Source organism: Rhinolophus sinicus, linkage group LG02 (assembly GCF_036562045.2).
Source record: "Rhinolophus sinicus isolate RSC01 linkage group LG02, ASM3656204v1, whole genome shotgun sequence".
Taxonomy (NCBI): Eukaryota; Metazoa; Chordata; class Mammalia; order Chiroptera; family Rhinolophidae; genus Rhinolophus; species Rhinolophus sinicus.
In genome coordinates, this window is record NC_133752.1 from 134,924,709 (window position 1) to 134,946,023 (window position 21,315).

The 21,315-nt window shown below is 37.8% G+C and overlaps 1 protein-coding gene across 7 annotated transcripts in view; it reads right to left on the reverse strand.

Annotated features, from left to right (window-relative positions):
• CNOT2 (CCR4-NOT transcription complex subunit 2) overlaps nucleotides 1-2,188 on the reverse strand; it is a 108,095-nt gene extending 105,907 nt beyond the window's left edge. For 2 of the 7 annotated variants that reach the window (XM_019748941.2, XM_019748936.2), the window contains exon 1: nucleotides 2,050-2,188. Coding sequence is in view for 2 of the 7 variants with exons in the window: in XM_074325421.1 (XP_074181522.1) it covers nucleotides 2,050-2,054 (5 nt within the window). In the remaining 5 variants the exon portion in view is untranslated. The remainder of the gene's footprint in view (nucleotides 1-2,049) is intronic. The other 5 variants (XM_074325421.1, XM_019748935.2, XM_019748939.2 and 2 more) reach the window with 4 other exon arrangements.
• Nucleotides 2,189-21,315: the final 19,127 nt, after the last annotated feature.

The window sequence follows — 21,315 nt, forward strand, 5'->3', positions numbered from 1 at the left end:
GTTTGGTTAAACATACAGGCATTTTTCATTCCCCAAGAGTATCAGATTAGGTTACAGATATCTCAACCCAGTATACTTAGAATAAAAGGGTTCTGCCAACAAATGATGCTTACATGAATATATTTTTATTGCTGCAGCAGCATCAATTAGGATGCAAAAATGTGAAAGTTTCTCAGTTCCTGTCTAAAATACAAAGTATTCACAGAAGTCACTGCAATTCAAGCCCCCAGAAAAGGATGAGAGAAAAGTTAACTTTTTAAAATTAAATGAGGATCTTACAAAGAAGTGGAGCAGTTTTGCCTTTTTAGGTGCATTTTGTATTTTTCCTTTGGATTTAATTTTACAAAATTACAAACTGTTGAGTTCAAGATACAAAGCTTACTAAAGATCTTGATCCATTAAGAAGTATTTCAATGAGAAGAGATCAGAATGCAGACATCTAACCATTTGAATGTAGTAGGCATTTAACCATTTCAGCTCACGGTGATTCTTAATCATCCCTTTACATCTAGGATAAGGTCATCTACCATAATTGCCAAAGAGGTGTGTTCGTTGACGTTTGGGAAAAAATACTGTCAACTATAACAAGTATTACCTAACAATTCAACATAAACCTGGTATGTAAATACGTAAATACTTTCAAATCAAAAGGTGCCCTTATTCCAGAGGTCTAGAAATCCCTAATATCAAGCACGACAGGAAATGTCTTCAACTTTGAACAAAATTCAAGTATGGCCTCTCTACAGATTTTGTTAACTCAGTGCCTTCTACCATTTCGCAAATCATCTAAGAGTTGGTATCAGTGTATACTCAATGTTCTTATACTTATTAGAAACCATCCCGAAGATTAAGAAAGGAGTAGGATTCTTAGGCCAAGAGATTTATGAAAATGAAACAAAACTGTTGCATTCGGTCCTCTGAAAAGTGAAGGCATCTCCTAGGATTCAAAGGAAGTTGATGTTTGGGTTCCTTCCGAGAGGGTGGTACCCGCACGTAGGACTTTTATGGTGGTAATACCGTACTCACAGGGCCTGGAATAAATGCAAATTCTAAAACCTTGGAAATGCTTTTATTAGAAACAAACAAACAAACAAAAAAACTACAACTCGCATTCAAAAAGGTTCAGTCACCAAGAGTTACAGGTTTTCTCTACTCGACGGACACAGAGCCTCAACTAAGAACTAGGAGAGCCTCTTTTAAGACTACTCGTTTCTTCCGTAAAACTTTTAAGTTAGACTCAAGACAGCAAAAGGTGGAGAGGCCCCGGCGGAAGTAGAAACCTAGGGCTAGCAACTTCACAGACAGAAGCGTCTCGGGTTCCTCCGCTGCCCAGCACTATCCGGACTGTCGCTACCACTACGGAAGCTTCACCCTCCGGGTGCGGTAGCAGAGGAAGCATCACAGTTGCACTCCTTCCACCATCCGAAGCCTTCGGTATCCCAGGGCCTGGAGGCGCCTGAGGCCCGTTAGCCAGTCCAGTGTTCCCCATCTTTTATACAAACACACATACACACAAGTTGCAAGTGATGTTTGTGTACTGAGAGAATGTGAACAGCCAGGGACCGCGGCAGCTGATGGGAAGGCGGCAGTGCCGTCTAAAGCGGGCCCGGGCTCCTTGGCCACCGCCGCCTTCTCTTCTTCCCCAGGAAGCGGCGCGGCGGAGGCTCCTCCGTGCTGGCGGGAGCCCGTGGGAGCGGAGTCTGGGGGAAGCCCCAGCGCCGGCCGAAGGGACCGGGCCTAGGATCCAGAGCTGCCGCTGCAGCGACCCGAGTACAGCGACGCTTTACGTCCGGTCCACCACCCTCCTCATACACACCCCCTCCCTCCCTCCACCGCCGCCACCCCCCCCTCCCCTCCCGCTCCACTCTCCCTCTCTCGATTGGAGCTGAGACAAAAGCAACGGGAAGCGGCGGGCCGGGACGCTGCCCGCAGACCCCAGGCGCGACCGGACCGGCCCCGAGGCATTCCCCTGCCTTGCGGGGGCCCCGAATCCGCCGCCCCCGCCGCGCGCCCCGCCGCCAGACTTCCGAAAATTTGCCAAAAACTCACCGCATGAATTTTCTTGTCCCGCGGATCCAAGATGGCGACGTATCCACCGCAGAGGCTGCTGGGAGCAAGACCTTTACCCTCTGACCCCCGCCGTGACCCCCGTCGTTCCGGCTTCCCTCAAGGCGGCGGCGGAAGGTGGGAGCGGCGACTGCCTACGGGATAGGGTTGGGGGTGGGTAGACCGCTTCCCGCGCGTTAGACTGTAGGTGGGGAGAGGTGATTCACTCCATCACCTCCCCCTCTGCGGCCTCCACCTTGTCTCGCACCAACTCACCCGGAGGCTTCTAGCTTCTCCGTGGCCGTTATAACGAGCGGGGCCTCTGCGGCCTCTACAGTTCCCCTGAGGCTGGGTTGCTTCACACTGGGCACGGGCACTGGGTGCGAGGTGGGCCGCAGGGTCCAGGGGCGGGGACTGGTGAGGTGGCATAGGTCCGCCCTCCCTGGGGATGCCGAGCGTGTTTGTGTTTGTGTTCGTGTCCGACACCCCGCCCCCCCCCCCACGTCAGCCTGGAACGGGGGCCTTGCTCCCTCCCAGCACGTGAAGCAAGTTGATCGCTCTCCCCCTTTCCTCCCTCAGCCCCCGCAACCTCCGGTGCTCGTGCGTGCACTTCCAGGGACCGGCAGCACGTCACCTTCAGCTGAGAAGTGAGTCCCCCCTGCTGCAACCACTGGTAGTTTCTATTCACCACCCTCCTTTTTTCTTTTTAACTTGGTGAGAGGGAGCATATTGGGGAGCAGGTTTTTAAAGCACTTCTGGGTGAGCTTGCGCCAGCAGTTAGATTTGTAGCCCTTGAACTCGCCCCCACTCCCCGATCCCCACGTAGGCTTGAGTGACCGGCCGGGCTGTCTGCAAGACCGTTTGAAATTACGGTGCTTTTGGTGGACACTTCAGGAGAATGAAAAGTCTCTGCTTTCCAGAAAAGTAATTGTCTCTCAAAGTGAAATTAAATTTCTTTCTTTGAAATAATAAAGCTTTCTTTATTCTTTTGTATATGAATAAACTCTTCCCTTTTTGTTACTACTCGGCATTTTTGGACTTAAAAAGAAAAAGAGCCTCTGCATGTCTGTTTTGGGATTGTGTAGTTTCATAAAGTAAAAACTGTTTCTATTTTGGGTGATAGAATTTGTTAATGTAAGGTACAATTCATTTGGAGTAAATAAAATGTCTGCTTCCTTTGTTTGTTCCTTTTGTAAAATCCCCTTTTCCTCCCCCAAAACTCACTGTAATGCAATTGAAAATTTTATTGAAGGTCAAAGGGCATCTGTCAGTCATAAATAGGAAGAAAAATAAGCATACTATAAAATAAAAGGTGACTCATGTTTACAGTATACAAGGTACTTTGAATTTGTAGTTTCTGTGTAAATTTGTTTCAACTCCAAACGGTGCTGATGTAGCCAACAGAAAATGTTTGCCTGGTTATTCATTTCATTAAGCATTCTGCTTCACTGTGTTTTTTACTTCAGGAAAATTCAAGGGGGACTAACACTTCTTATATTCTTCCCTCCCTTTTTCCTCCCTTTCCCCCAGTAGTTCCTTCCTGCGTCTTAAGCTTTCTCTTCTATGAAAGATGGTGTGTGAAAAGACTGACTGCACCTCTATGTCATACATATAGGTATTTGCACACCTATATGTACATGTATCTGTGTATTACTGAGCATTTTAATCTGTTAATAACTTGAAAGTATAACTATTAATATTTGGAATCATAAGATGGAATAACAAAAATGGGATATGTGGATATGTATATAGTAACATCAAGTATCACTTACCATTTGTTAGTTTGACTCACATAGAGGACTTTGTTAAGACCAAAAGGTGTACCTTATTCTTAACATCCCTATATTTACTCAAAAAAGCACAAGTTTTAAATAACATAAACATTGGTAAAATTGAAGAAATCACTTCTAGAAGGGGACAGGTCTAATTGGAGGTTTTGTTACCTTGGACATCTTTCTGAAAGAAATAAGACAGCAAACATTTCCACAGTAAATGTGTAGGGTAGGAGCATTAGGAAAAAATACACTGATACTGTTGCTTTCTTGAGAACACTGTTTAGGATAAATTTACTTTAAGTCTTGTTGGAGAACAAGTTTTAAATTGTTTTGTTACTGGTGTCCAATCTGTTAAAATTTTGTAAAGCTTGTTTAATACCTACCTTAGAGGTTGCTTTTAGGTACTCAATGAGTTAACATTTGTTATAAGCTTATAGTAAGCACTCTGATACATTTTTTTAAATTGTCCTATTGCATGAAAAAGTCCATTTTTATTGCTAACATTGATCAAGTTTGCCCGTTTGGTAGATAGGTTTTTTTTTTTATTATTATTCACTTTGATGGATAAAACAGCCCATACCCTGTATGTGTTTTGTGTTTGTTTGAAATGTGTGTAAGGTAAATTCCTTATGCATCTCATAGAAAAATTACTGATTTAAATTGAGAGAAAAAGTCCTTATTAGGGGAAAAATGAGTTTATAAATAACTAGTTATAAGAAAGGAGGGCCTCACATTTTTTAAAAGTTGTAGACAATACTGAAAATCTTACCATGGTAAGGGATGAAAAGGACAGGTATCTCAAATTTAACAGGTACTGAACTAGAACATTTGGATCCAAACTCGTCCCATAAACAGTACCAACAGTTTGCTCACTTGCTGAGGCATAAAACTAGGAATCTTCTGTGATTCCTCACATTCTGGGTCCAATCCCTCATCCAGTACCATCAGCTCTTCCTTGTGTTTTCTGAACTCTGCCACTTCTCATCACCTGTGATGCCACCACCCTGTCCAAGATACCATTATCTCTTGCACAGCAACATCCACTATCGCTCTGCTTCCACTTTTCCCTGTGCCCCTTCAGACCATTCTCTACATACCAGCCAGAGCCATCATTTTTAAAAGTTCATAAGGCTACGCCACCCCCTTGTTTAAAACCCTCCAATAGCATCCCTTAGAATAATATCGTTTTCTTACCACGGCCTTTAAAACTGCATAATCTGCCTCCTGCCTACCTCTTCAACTTCATTTTATTCTTACCCAGCCTGCCTTTTTGTTTCTGACTTGTACCAAGCTTTTCCCAGTCTGTAGCACAGACTTATTAGTTGTCTCCTAAAATTTCTGGTTTTTTCATAGTAATAGACGGGGGCACATGGCTGTCCAGAATAAAGACTATATTTTCCAGCCTCCATATATCCCTGTGGTAGTTCCGGCCAGTGGGATATCCATGTGGCACGTCCAGAACCATCCTTAAAAGATAGCTGTTGGACACCTTCAGTCTTTTGCTTCTTTTTCCTTTTGTATCCTACACCCTGAAAGAGTTGCCAGTTTGGGCCATGGGCAAGTTCTCCCATACTAGGGTGGAAACCTGGGGCTTGAGACCTTTGTGGAGTACTGTACCAGTCCTGCATTCCTTACATTCAGATTTTGATGTAAGGAAAAAGTGAACTATCTTATTAAAGCTACTAATTAGGGTCTCTTGTTCTCAATTGAACTTAATGATGCTCCATCTCAGGGCCTTTGCACTTGCTTTTTTTTTTCCTGTGAGATATGCTTTCTCTATGACTATATAATGTGTTTCCCTGAAAATAAGACCTAACCGGAAAATAAGCCCTAGCATGATTTTTCAGTATGACATCCCCTGAACACAAGCCCTAATGCATCTTTTGGAGCAAAAGTTAATACATATAAGACCCGGTCTTATTTTCAGGGAAACACGGTATGACTAACATTCTCATCTTTCAGATCTTAATTCAGTCAGATATCATCTCTAACATGCCTTCCTTGGCCACCCTATCTAAAGTAGCTCCTTTTTGCATTTATTCTCTCTCACATGACCCTCTATTTTCTTAATAGCATTTGTAATTTGTCATTTTTATTTATTATGTTTCCCTTCACCCTACTAAAAACTGTAAGTTCCATGAGAGTAGGGACTAAGTTTGTTTTGTTCACTGCTTTATCCACACACGGTACACATTAGAATAGTAGTTACATGTCCGAGACTGAATAAATGAACCACTGAACTAATGAAATAGATCCTTACCCAAGATTAGTTAGACTTTTTAAGTAAATGTCTTGAAAGTTTTCCTTCAACGCATAATGTATAAAATCCAAGTTAGGAAGCAGCTAGGAAAAATAGTGCTAAACTAATGGAATAAATATGCTTAGCTTCCAGCTTTTGATAATGAAGATATGTACCTTTTTATGGGAAACTTACAAGGTTATTACAGAAAAAAAGATAAAGTAATTGGTGAGACAGAATGGCAAATCAAAAAGAGTGCTGCAATATAATATCTAGGGCAGAAACTCCCAGTAAATAGTAGTCTGATTTATTATACTGGACCTCAGATTTATCATCTAAAATATATGTAAGAATCTTAAGCTTTGAATGGTAATATTATAAAAGTTTAATAGTAAGCCTGACTTAGGAGCGACATAACGTGTTACACATTAATTTGGTCTTCAGGTGTTATTTTAACAAGTGATTATGTCTTGATAATACTGGCAAGGGTTCAGAGAAACAACTTATACTACTGAGTATAAATTAGCACGTTTCTAAGGTACGATTTGGCAATATACCGGGGGTGCCAAAAAATACATGTACACATGACTTGTATTCATCTTTTTGTTATCAGTATATATTGAGTATTAAAATTTTAATTGTTTTTTCCTTTCTTAAAATGTGTATCCATTTTTTTTTGGCACCCTCTGTATATATATCAAAAACCTTGAGCATGAGCATTTGACAGGGCAATTCCTCTTCTAGAAATATGTCATAAAAATATGTATAACAATTTTATTGCAAGAGTGTGCATTACTGCATTGTTTACTAGAATACTGGTTAAATAAGCTACATCCATACAATAGAACAGTCTTTAGCCTTTAAAAATGACGTGGAGAAAATTTTATCAATATGCTATATTAAGTGTGATGGAAGTTTTAAAATATAATTCCAATTTTGTAAAAATTTACAAGTTTGCAAAGGACCAACAGGATATATATATTCAACCTTGTAGAAGTAACTGTTACAATTATTTTTATTTCATTATTTCCATATCAGTTTTTTAATTTTCATAGAATAAAAAAATTTAATACTAATAAAAAGGCTACCTTTATCTTTAAAGAAACAAGCTAATAATTTTGGGAAATAGTATCACATACTTAGTTGCCAAGCCTGATATCTTTCATCCTTTCTTTTTCCCTATACCCCACAACTAATTATTAATTCTTGTATATTTTACTTTTTAAATGTGTCTAGGAGCCACCCTTCATCTGGTCTTTCTTCATGAAGTTTTACCTCTTTCCAGTCTTCCAAACTACCACCCGATTCTATAGTGCATATTTTAGGAGACTCCCCTGCATAAAACCTTTATAATGATGCCTCATCACCTACAGGATAAAAGTGCAAGCTCCTATTCATGCAACAGAAAGACCTTGACAGAACACTTTTCTACATTCGCAGCCTCAGGTACTAGTTGTGGTTTTATCCCAATACTTTATGCTACTTCATATTTCATGCTCTTGCAGTTTTCTTCACTCTGCCTTAAGTGACCTCCTGCTCCCCCCAAAAATGTCTTAACTTTTTAGGTTTTTATGCTGGTTTTAAAAAATATGTCCACAAATTCTTTGATGCTTTGTTCTTTAAGAGGTGGAACTTTGTTCACCTCCCTTTGAGTGTGTGTTGGATTTTGTGACTTTTTGCTAATAAATAGAATAAAGTAGAAGTGACTGTGACTCTGAGACCAGGTTATAAAAGACGTTGGGACTTCCTCATGCATACTCTTGAATCACTCTGAGAAGCCAGCTATCATGTCATTGGACATTCAGGCAGCCCATAGATAAGCCTATGTGCCAAGGAAATGAAATCTAACAGCCAGTAAGGAACCGGAATGTGCCAACAACCACACGAGTGAGCTTAGAAGCAAGTCCTTTTGCCCCCTTGAGATGACTCCAACCCTCGCCAACAGCTTAACGATAGCCTTATAAGAGACCCTGAGCCAGAACCAGGTACCTAAGCCACGTACCTTAATCTGAGAGAATAAAAACATGTTTTAAGATGCTACGGTTTGGGTTAAGTTGTTATATAGCAATAGATAACTAATGTATCTTCCTTCAGGACTCATCTTTTGTGAAATTTTTCTGAACCCACTTTTTTCCTTCACTTAACCTTGCTATAGAATTGGGTTTTGCCCTGCTCCACAATGAGCTGCTTAAGGACATGGACTATGTCTCATTTTCCCCTAAGTGTTTTATTCATCAACAAGTGTTTTTAGCACATACATACCTAGCACTACACTAAACAGAGTCAGTAGCAACATGATTTGATTAGAGAAAAATATAGTTAGGAAATAGTAATAGCAGCAACGGATACGCAAACATTTAAGACTCACTACAGGTGAGGCACTATTATAAGCATTGTATCTATATTAACTCATGAAATCCTTGCATCTACTTCATGTATTAGGAATTGCTAAAAATCTGTGGTACAGACTATAAGTTCTTTGCTAGATCAGAAAAGGAAGTGAGAGAGAACTGGTGTGTCAGGGATAACTTCACCAAGAGGCTGTTTAAGTTCCATTTTGAATGACAGTATAGATAGATGTGGATGAAAGGAAAGGGGACATTTTCAATGAGGGGAATAACATGAGCAAAATCATAAAGTACCACAAACTGGGTGGCTTAAACAAATTTATTTCCTCACAGCTCTGGAGGCTAGCAGTCCAAGACAGAGTTGGTTTCTTCCAAGGGTCTCTGTCCTTGGCTTGTAGATGGCTGTTTCATTTCACATGGTGTTTTCTCTATATGTGAGTCTCCAAATTTCCTCTTTGTATAAGAACACTAGTCATATTGTGTTAGGGCATACCCATATGACCTCATTTAACCTTAGTTCCCTTTTTAAAGGTCCTGTCTCCAAATACAGTCACATTCTAAGGCACTGGGGATTAGAACCTCATAAATTTCGGAGGGATACAATTCAGCCAACTTGGAAGCGGAAATGAATAGTGACAGAACTAGCCTAAGATAAACAGGGGGCTAGTGGAATTTAGGTAGAATAAGGTGGTAGGATTTTGGAGAATTTTAAATGCCAGGCAGAAGAGTTTAAATGGATGGGTTTTGATAAGTCACTGCTAATCAATCAATTACAAGGTTTAGTCAGCACCAACAAGGAAAAATAAGTTAAATAGAATCGATTACATGTTTTTTCATATCCGCTTTTATCACCTGGCCTTGCTGCTCTCCTCTTTCCAAGATAAATTATGAGGCATCTCCAAATTAATGTGATGTAAGTTTTTACCCATTCAAATCAATTTTGTACAAGAAAAGAAAAATTTTGTCCCCACTTCATGCAAAAGACTCAATACTTTTTATTCTGCTTTCTCAACTTTATTGAATGTTTAAATACATGATTAAGCTGTTTTCTTAATGAAAAGACCAACTATTTTATCTTATGTATAAATTATAAGGTATCTTCCACTTAAAAAAGTAACATTATTCCCCGAAAAGTTACCAGATTCAATGAATGTATAATAGTAAATCAATTTAAAACTCACATGTAACCAGCCAATGCATTTTTGCTGGCAATGAAAAATTAAAATCTTTTTAAAAGGGAAATGGATTAAATACTGAATTGATAGAAGGAATGAAAATAGTTTATACATACCAATAGGTTGATGAAAGAATTATCTAAAAAAAATAATTATCTGTGCTTCTTAACTAGTAATGGCTTCAGTGATAGCCATTCAAAAGCTGAATGTTAATGTTTTTTTTTTAACTGAGGAACTTAACGTGAAAATACAGTCAGTATTAAAGACAATGAAGATTATGAAGACAAACTATGAAGTACATAGATCCCAAGAAAACCTTGGGCATGAGAGAATCTAAAAACTCCCTACCTCAAACTGATTCTATGCTATTCAATAGTTCTTGTACTCAGGGACTGTTTTTATGTTTAACCTAAAATTTTTACATTGCTTTTTTTTTTTTTTTTACATGTTATTTTTATTTATTCCTTGAAACTGCCCACATTGCAGATTGTTCATGGATGAAATATGGAGCTGAGCAGATTTTTTTCCCCTACAAAACTATGGTATAAACTTACTCAATTTTCCATCTGATTGCTAATAAACCTTAGCGTACACAGTTTGTGAAATGAACCCCTTAACGACTGAATTGTAGAGCATGCTGCAAGTTATAGGAAATAGCTAAAAATGAGCATATAAACCTATATCCGATCAATAGTACTGAATGCTGGCAAACATTATCGTCACACAAGAAAAATATTTTAGAGAGATACAGTTCAGTCCTGCAAGAGTTAATATAAACCTTAATTATTATTGTTTCTAACCATACTTCACGTTACAGTGCTAGAAAGCAGTCAAAGGTCTAGCACAAAAAATTACATTTATTCAGTACACATCAGAAATAACACCTTTTAAAATGCAAAGTAACTTGGTTAGTAATTAAAAAGCATTTTTTTCAAAAAGGTACCCTGTGTCAATTTTCTGGTTAAACATGAATAGTTAACTTTAGTTCTCAAAAACTGCATTAGAAATTTTCTGTGAGGACACGTGATTGCAATTTCATTGAAACAAAACAGTTATGATCAGAAGTCTGTGCAGGAAGAGTGACAAATATTCCAATAATTAATACATACACCAAGATGCCTTAAGTTGCCAAGACTTAAGTCAGAAACAGGTTATATATACTAGTGTTCAATTCTGAAATCTTTCAAAATATAAAGGGAATAAAGTCTTTAGCTCTCCTTCCCAGATTGTGACATTCAATAGAACTAATAAAAACTGTTTTGGGATCATAGGTTCAGCTTCTATGCATTATTTTTAGAAATTGCATAGAATCAAGAGCGTACTGAAAAAAAACAAAAGAAAAACCAGAACATACTGTACTTTAAATGAAGCATTCACCATTCTAAAACGAGAGACATTGTGATGGTAAATGACCAGCATCCTTAATAATACCATCATTTTTGGAAGGAGGACATGTTCCATTACATACATTCTTAAGATCACTTTTTAAGATCTTCCATACAGATGGAGGTTACTGATTACTTATAAAAGCATTTTGTAATGCTGGAGAAACTTTATTAAGCTTCTCTTCTGTGTTTTGTGAAATCTCATAATGACTACAGTAACACTATACAAACACATAACCAAAATATTTTTCTCAGGGCCGGCCCGGTGGCTCAAGCGGTTGGAGTTCTGTGTGCCTAACTCCAAAGGCTGCCAGTTCGATTCCCACATGGGCCAGTGGGCTCTCAACCACAAGGCTGCCAGTTCAACTCCTCAAGTCCCCCAAGGGATGGTGGGCTGCGCCCCCTGCAACTAAGATTGAACACGGCACCTTGAGCTGAGCTGCCTCCTGGCTGGCTTGGTTGAAGCGCAGGCTCTCAACCACAAGGTTGCCAATTCGATTTCTCGACTCCCACAGGGGATGGTGGGCTGTGCCCCCTGCAACTAGCAATGGCAACTGGACCTGGAGCTGAGCTGCACCCTCCACAACTAAGACTGAAAGGACAACAACTTGACTTGGAAAAAATCCTGGAAGTACACACTGTTCCCCAATAAAGTCCTGTTCCCCTTCCCCAATAAAATCTTTAAAAAAATAAAAATTACATAAATAATATATTTTTCTCTTCAACCTGTCACCTACCTATATATTTCATGCAGTATTTGATGCTCAAAAATCCCAAAATGACAATGAAAATAAAAGAAATTGGACAGTCCCTTACTTAGCGTTTGTTGATAAGGCTTTCCATAATTGGGAGTTTCCAAAACTTTGTGTTATTTTCATGGCACTCTTGCTGACTTTTGTAAATATTCTATATCTTTTTTGAATTGTTTTGCAGATATATTAAAAACATGAGGGTATATTTTTAATATAACCAGTTTTGAGAATAAATGCTTTCTCATCTTAGTACAATGTTCAGTTCTGACTTGGTATCCATTGATCATTCATTATTCAAATGTCATTAAATCTCAGTTAAGTGCTATTCATTGTGTTTTACTGTCATTTAGTTCCCAAGAAAACTATGTGTTGTGGGTATAGTAATATAATTTCCCCCATTTTCATGTATGCCACAAGTATGTAGCCGATCTCCAATTTAAACTTGTGAACCATATTTTGCCCTTTAAGCATTTTTGTTTTTACATTGAATTTCTGTTTATTACTAATCTCCTTTGGAATTGATCACAGCAATATTAAAGCCACTTAATATTCTAAACCGAACTTTAAAGATGTTATTACTCTCCAATGCTTTCATGGGTCACTATGAGCTATAATAATAGATAGCCTAAAAGGAAAAGCCAAATAAATGAGGTAACCAATGGGAAGAATAAAATAACCTTGGAAATTATAAAGTGGCTGCAACAAACCAATCTGCACAAACAAACCTCAAACAACAATAATTAGAGATAAAATAGGAGGTCAATATTGGCCTAATAATTATAGCTACCACTTAATTTGGCATCCACTAGATTGCAAGCACCATAATTACATGATTTCACTCAATCTGCATAACATGAGATAGGTGGTATTTGCATTTTAGAAATGAGGAAAGGGAAGCTGTAAGAGAGGTCACCTTAGATTACACAGATTATTTCTAACTTCAGAATCCTTCCTCTTTTTAATGTATGTAATTTTTTTACATTGTATGTGATGTTTTTATATACCCATTTTTCTGGTGAGGGTCCATAAATTTCATAAGATACTTTGAGATCCCTAGTGAAAAATATCTAAGAACCACTAAAACTCCTCATTTGAGTTCAGTGCATTTATCATAAGGAAGACAGTAACTCTGAGATGGTTTGGCTTGATCAATCGAATGAATAAATATGGATAACCTAGATAATTAAAACTGATTCAACTAACATTTATCAAGTTCCTATCATACACCATCCATACAGATTGTATAGTATTGTTTGTCAATCTTAAATAATATAGTAACACCTTGTAATAATTGTTGTGTACCCAATGTGATAAACTTTATTATAAAGTTACCCTAATATGTGCAATGTGTGAATAGAAAACTTGTGTAAGCCTATGCTCATAGCTCTTTTCTAACTATTAAACTGGAAAAAATGGAAATTAAAGTATTTTAAATTAATCACAATAATTTTAATGTAACAATATTGTTTTGCTAATCCTAAATCATCATCGGAAATTAATACAGCACAAATTTTTTTTAATTTGGGATACCAGTATTGCTATGTGATAATTCAATTTCCCCCATTTTTTCTATCATAATTTTTCTAAAACATTTGTTTCAGAAGCAAGCAATTACAATATTTGGTCTTCACCTGGCACGTATGCATCATTAATTTGTTTCTGTTCTTTACTGTAGCCCAGGGCAATTTAACTTTTATAGCTTGGCTCCAACTCATTTATAAACATAAACAAAAATATGGGTATTTAACTCAGGTGAAAGAACATATTTACGTAGTGATCTTCCCTGTCATCCAAAGTATAGCTATACTAATTTTTAAATTATTTTTGAAATAAAATTTCAAAACTAAAGCTTTTGATGAGAAATCATAGATATTCAAGAATATTAGTGAAAAGCAAAGGTTAAAAGTTGGGGGGGGTTTAGATTAGCACAGACCTGGAATATTATCCAACTAAATCACATGCAAGCAAGCTGAATGCCCTCGAGCAAGAGGCTTCACTTCTCCAAGCCTCAGTTTTGCTACCTGAAAATTGTACACATAAATATTGCCATGTCTTTCAGGGTTGTTAACATTTTTATGAGATTATCTATGTAAATGCTCAACATAATACATGGAATGAACCTAACATTCAAAAAATAGTAGTTACTATAATGATGATGGTATTTTTATGTGAAATACCACATGTAATCTAAGAATTTTAAGTGAAGAGAAAAGCATAGTTTATTAAGGGAGAATCTAAAAGGGAAAATGCAAGAAAATGATAGACTATTTAAATGGCCATTTAAAACCACCAACAACAGAAGCCTAAATGTGCTAGCTAGCTGTCACATATTTCCTGTTGAGAAAAATAAATCAGGTAAGGTAGGAAAATGAAACATTAAATGATTACACTTCATAGCATCAACTAGTGATTATGTTTTATTTTGCTACTGTAAGACTATTTTAATAGTTTTTTTTTTTTTTAATAAGATACATATGTTAGCTAATCTTTTTCAGTTTCTATGTCGGCGTCCCTTCCACAATTACTATCAGGATTTTAAAAAGACCATCACTTTTTAAAGAAAGAAATTTACAAGAAGATAGTTACAAAATATTCACAATACTCAAATAACATTACACTTTTAATATGGTGTCCAACTCTATATAAAGTAGGTAGAACCTACAGTTATAATCAATTAAGGTATTTTAAAAAACTGCCTATGGGCCGGCCCGGTGGCTCAGGTGGGTAGAGCTCCATGCTCCTAACTCTGAAGGCTGCTGGTTTGATTCCCACATGGGCCAGCGGGCTCTCAACCACAAGGTTGTCCGTTCAATTCCTCAACTCCCGCAAGGGATGGTGGGCAGCGCCCCCTGCAACTAGCAACTAGCAACTAGCAACCGGGAACTGGACCTGGAACTGAGCTGCGCCCTCCACAACTAAGATTGAAAGGACAACAACTTCATTTGGAAAAAAGTCCTGGAAGTACACACTGTTCCCCAATAAGGTCCTGTTACCCTTCCCCAATTAAAAAAAAAAAAAAAAACCTTTAAAAAACAAACACTGCCTATAATAGAGGTAAATACTGTATTTTGTAAAACACCTCTACGTCATCAATATGAGTGAAGTTAATTCCTATGAGCTTCTAAATCTGAAAAGTTGCTACATCTGCTATACCTTATGATTGGTGAAGGTGGTCCCCAAACCTCTTCATTTTAATAAAGTAGCCCACAATTAGGAAATAGCACTTCATAAGCATAATCTACAAAAAGTGGGCAGAGAACAGTTGAAGGGTAAATCCCAGAGAAACAGCCAATTGATCACTTACAAACTCAGCAGCTGCCACTGAAGAGATAATTTGATGTATAGCACAAAAGGAAAACAAAAAATAAGACCTCTAAACAGTAGGGAACACCTTTTCTGGTAGCCTCATCCCAGAAGCTAGCTTTTTTCTGCAAAAAGCCAAGGACTCTTATGAAAAACAAAAACAAAAACACTCTCTTACTGTAGTAGCAAAGGGAGGAGAAATCCTCTATGTTTAGAGAAGCAACAGCAGACATAGTTATTATACTTCTTTACACTGAACAACTTGCAGGAATCTGTGTGGTTTCTTAAGGAAACAAAAATTACATAAAGGAAAAAGGGAGGGAGATAGAATCCAAACTGGATATACTGGTAAGTATTCTGTGAAAAAAGAATTACATTTTAAATTAAGCATTGGAAATGCTGAGTTAAACCAAGTAAAAGAAGTTTCATTATCGCTGGGATTTTTAATATGCTAATGTTTGTGTCCCTAAGTGCCATAGTTCTTTTTTATTAAAGACTCAGCTAATACTTCACAAAACCATGAACTAACTACTACATTTAAGAAAATACTGTATTTGAAAGGCTGAATTTGGGGTTCCTGTATGCAGAGAATGAGGATTCTCTATCAACTTTGTTATAAGGAGTTGTCATGGGATGTGAATTGGATACCACAGATGTTTTGAACAGGACCAAGTAAGAAAGATTTATTTGGGGGGGTGGGGGGAGTGAGGGGGATGGGAAGGGGGGAGCGCAAGGCTCATAATACCAGCATGGGCCAGGGAGCTGTGTCCTACACAACTAGACTGAGAACGGTTTGAACTGGAGGGGGGGAGGGGAGGCAGAAGAAAGGGGGGGGGGATAACTTTAACTGCATAGTATTAACTGAGTAATGTCACAAACAGCCCTATCACCACCACCACAACCACTCCTATCCACTCTTAGTCAAAAGAAATGAGAGATGGAAAGGAGGCCTGTTGGAGAAAGTAGTTTGTGGACAAGCTGTTCCTAACGTGTGATTGGGGTGGAGGCTAGAGCCTGGAAGAGAATTGCTTCTAAAGATTGGATTTACAAAAGTCAGGGAGACTAGTTTCTTTTCACTGTTGGTCATTTGCTCGGCCATGAAACTTGCTGATCTGGAGCTGAGAAAGGGAAAGGGAATTTGAACGATGATGGACTGAGAAAGGCCAGGACAACAGGGAACTAGCCACCATGTCCATCGTTTAGTGTGGCATAAAAGATGGAGTTTCCCATGGGTGGTGTGAATACCAAGGGAAGGAAGTGGGTTTGAGCCACTTTGTCAGTGTGAGAGCTGACAACATCAAGAGGGAACCGCAGCAGCAAGAGGTGTGAGAGAGGTCTAGTGAGCTGGAGCCAGATCACCACCTTCAGGAAACTAGGTAATGGCAAACCCCTGCAGGCTCCCTCAAAGAAGCCCCACTGAAGATCTAGCGTTTGGACACTGTCACAGAGAGGTTATCAATGTCTAGTCGATGAAGATTGCATCCTTGCCCAGTCAAGTAAGGAAACATTTGCCCTTTTCTCTCATTGCTGTTCTAATAGAGTGGCTGAAAATCATAAAATATATGTAAGATGCCATTAAAGGAGCCACCACTCTGAAAAAAAGGAAGTTCTTTCTACCTGGTACTGGTAGGGAGAATTACTGAAAAAAATGAAGACATTTCTTGTTTACACTCTCAACAGTTGGAAACATTTTAGTAAAGACAGAAATACTTAACAACATTTATACTTATACAGTTCATTTCAAAGACTGGTTTCTATAATTCCATTATCAATTTCTTTTGTGAACTTTGTAAGTTCTGAAATTTAAAACATCCTTGCAAAGTATTATAAAGGTGTACACACAACTGACAGTTTTAGTGAAGATTCTGAGGCCCAGAAAGAAGAAAGTAAGCAACACCCTTTACAGAATGGTATTTTTTTAAAAGTCCTGTTTCTTTTTGCATTTGCCACCAATTACAAAGACAGGCAGCTATGTCATTCAATCCTGATATTGTCACCTAGTCCAGATTTTAAACAGAAAAGTAAAATTAAAAAGCAAGAGTATGAACTACCTCTTTTCTTTTACATTGTCCTTGCTTAACTTTTTACATCAAATGGAATTGCACAGAATTTTAGATCAGTGTCTTTACTTCTAAGTCAATAGAATGAATAGTTTCACCCAAAAAAGAGCAAAGAATAAATTTAAAAGTTTTATTTAATGTGATTTAAGATTCAATCTTGCAGTCAATATTGAATTTCACTGATAGTTAATGGAATAATATCTAGCATATATTTATTCAAACCTTTTAACCATCTCGAATATGTTATTAATATGAAGCATGAAGAACTACTTTTTGTTTGTTTGTTTACTAGTGACAATAATACAATACAAGTGATTGCTTAGCAACTTTAGATCTGGAAACAATTGGATCATTCTCATGTGAAGAACAACATGTGTGCATGCAAATTCCCAGGGCGTTCATGCTGACAAATATTTACTATGTGCCAGGCACTGAGCCAAACTCAGGGAAATAGAGCAGTAAGGAAAGCAGATAAGGTTCCTGTTTTCCTGGAGGAGACAATAAACAAATAAATATTCAACATAATATTATGCAATGATAAGAATTATGAAGGAAATGAAGCAAAATAATGGCTAGAGAGACAAGGGGATGGAATGCTCTTTCAGATAAGGTGGCCAGTGAAGACTTCTCTAAGGAAGTAACATTTGAGCAAGAGATCTGTAGGAAAGGAGGTTGCATGAAGTTCATTTGCTAGACGTGTGATTTAGGTGTCAGGCTATGAATTTAATATTCCTTGAAGACAGAAGATTTTTTCATATTATCAACATCCCCATCTAAGAAACACAGTTAACTTGTCTTTACAAAAAGTAGCGTATTGCTATGTACAGTTACATCTTTATAGAAACTTTGATATTCTGTTGCTTCTGGTCTCATTCATTTCATTTTGTTTTAATTCAACAGATCTTTATTGAGTGATAAATGTTACGAGAGGCTTGGTTCTTCTTGCGGACGCAGTGAGAGAGGCTTGGTTCTTCTTGCGGACGCAGTGAAGAATCAAACGTCAGTAAGCTGACTAATATGCAAGCAGGGTTTATTAGTGATACATTCTCAGGGAAGAGAAAGGGCCTAGCTGAGGTGGGAGAGAGAGAGGCATAGGCTCCTAGTATTAGTGATAGATACATTCTCGGGGAAGAGAATGGGCCTAGTTGAGGTGGGGGGTTGGAGAGAGAGAGAGAGAGAGAGAGAAAGGGGAAGAGAACAAGGGCAAGAGAGCTCCAGGGCCAGGGCCAGAGAGGGAGGAGAGCCCTCGTCTGGAGGACTTACAGTTTGCAGGGTAGGGTGAGGGAGTTACACATTGATTTGGTAGGAAAAGGGGTGCGTGCACATCCATGGGAGGGCATGACCCACTAAGATGGGTGGAGGTCTGCTGACTCAGATCCTTATCTTGCTCCAGACCACCTCTCGTCATCTGTTGTAAAAACATTCGTGGCTGGAGGCAGTTAATCAAAGCTAGTTATGAGCTTTTTCTGAAGGCATTATGGACCCCCTCCCACCCATCTACCTCCTACATTTTCTAACTTCTACCTAACATTTACTATGTTCTGGGCTTTATTCTAGGCTCCTGTCATATGCCAGTGACTAAAACAAAAATCTGGCTATGTGGCAGTAACATTTCGTCAGTAAAAGACAGACAATAAATAATAATAAAAATAAATTATATGTTGTATTAGAAGGTGATTGATTTGTGCTATAGGATAAAAAGTAGACCATGTAAAAGGAGAGATTATAAATACTAGAATAGATTTCATTAGTAAATTGGCTAGTCAGGGTGGGTCTCAATGACGTCAGACCAGAGCAAACGCCTGAAGAAATACAGGCATCAGCTAAGCACCTGTCTGGCGCAACGGCTCTTGTTGACATGTCCATACATACACACAGACACACAGACACACAGACACAAACATACACACATATATATGCTTTTGCCTTCACGGAAGTTATCTTTTTATCAAAATTATTTTTTCAGTTTATAAAAAAAAAAAGTGTGGATGTAATATACCATCACTATATATAACTACTTAAAGGTGTGAATCTGTTATCTTTTATTTACTTTAAAGATAGTAAGGAGGAGGAAAAAATTTTCCCCTACCTGCAAGGTTCTTCTGGCTGGTCTAATAATCACATAGACATGAGACAGATTAGCAAGAGAAAATAACCAAATTTAACACATGCCTACGAGTGTTGAGAAAGAGACCCCACATGCAGGAGAGGTTCAGAGGTAGGAAGGGAACTGATAAATAAGACATTCTGAGCTAGGGATGAGTAAGGTGCTTTAGAGGCTTCAAAGGGTTATTGCAGGATGATAAGAGCAGCTGCTTACGTAGTAAAGAGAAGTTCGTCCTGTCCTATAGATAGGTCAAAAGAGATTATCACTAATAATCGCCTATTATGGGAAAGACCCCTAATTCAAGTTCTTCTAGGTAATTAAGGGAGGGGCCGAAGTTTCTCTTGAGCAAGTGGCTAAAGTTGGCTTTAGCTCAAAATAATCTGCATACCATAGAGGCACATCTTGGGGTGACTCAATCTGAAACCCCAAAATAGCCACTACTATGGATAGATAGAGATAGATAAATTTTTTGTCATCTGAGATTATGAAGCATTACTGTTTTAAAAGGCACTGAAAATAACATGATTAGAAATGTACATATTTTTATGTACTGACATATAAGTCACATAGCAAATACACTACATTCTTTCCCTCTTGTTCAAAGGTAATGGTGTTCTCAAAGTTATGTTAAAAATCCAAAATAATGTAAGATAAATTAGAAAGCATGGTAGATTACTTTATGCTATAAAATGAATGTAGGACTAACAAGCATAATGATATGTTGGTATGAGTAGTTAGAAAAATGGACTTTTATGAGTTCATTCAATAAAATTAGAATAATTTAGATTCTTTCACCTTATTTTTGCCTCACTCCATCTGTTTTTCAGGTATCACTAACTTTATTATAAATTTGTTTAAAGTCAGCCCTCATCAGTTTACATAAATAATAATATCTGTTATTCTGTTAATCTTTATGTTTTTTAGACATGATTTTTTAAAAAAGTAACTAGACAATTATAACTAGCCATAGAGATATAGTAATTATATTTCTTTTCCATTTTCAAATTGCTTTCCTTTTTAATTTTTTAAGGACAAAATTACATTTCAGCTCTTTGGTTTGTACTTTTGAATTAATATTGAATAACAAGGAATTTTTATAACTTTAGATACAGTATCTTTTACTGAAAAGGTCACAAATGTTTCATAAATTTAAACGTATTGTATATTTTCTTTTACTAACATGAAAATAATGTTTAATTTGCTGAAGAAATTTTTTAAACTAAGTATATATATATATAACTTTTTTCTTTCCAGCCTAGTCTATAGTGTTCCCCTCCCTCTTCTGAACTTGTATTTTCTATACCACTCATTTATCACTTAGTATATGCTGTCTTATGTCTTTTTAGCTTCCAAAAATGGACCACACATTTTCCAAGGACAAAGATCTAGTTCTTATCAGTTAACAAAATGATTTTTCACAAAGTAACTGTTTCACTAACATTTTTCCTCTACCGTGTTTCCCTGAAAACAAGACCTAGCCAGACCATCAGCTCTAATGCGTCTTTTGCAGCATAAATTAATATAAGACCCGGTGTTATGTTATGTTATGTTATGTTATGTTATGTTATGTTATGTTATGTTATGTTACATGATACCGGGTCTTATGTTAAAATAATATCAGGTCTTATATTAAAATAAGAGCAGGTCTTATATTAATTTTTGCTCCGAAAGATGCATTAGAGCTGATGGTCCAGCTAGGTCTTATTTTCGGGGAAACACGGTATTGACACAAGTATAACTTATATAACTCAAAGTTACACAATATTATTGTGGTATTGTGATTTTTAATAAGAAACATATATTTGGCTTTTATTCTCATTTCTGGCACAGAGCTCCTAAAACCCTTGGAATTTCCTAAGTGATAAAGGTGTCTTGTTATTCATTATAAGCCCCTGTCAACCACACCTGAGTTTATGTTAATAAGGTGACTTTTGGAAAACCCATAAAGATGGGGCTGGTTGCCAGGGAAACAAACTACATCACTGGAGGACTGGAACCTTCAGTCCCACTGCCCAACCTCCAGGGAGCATCAATGACCAATGATTTAATCAACCATGCCTATTGCGATGAAGCCTCCATGAAAACTCAAAAGGGCGAGAGCTTTCAGGTTGGTGAACATGTGGAG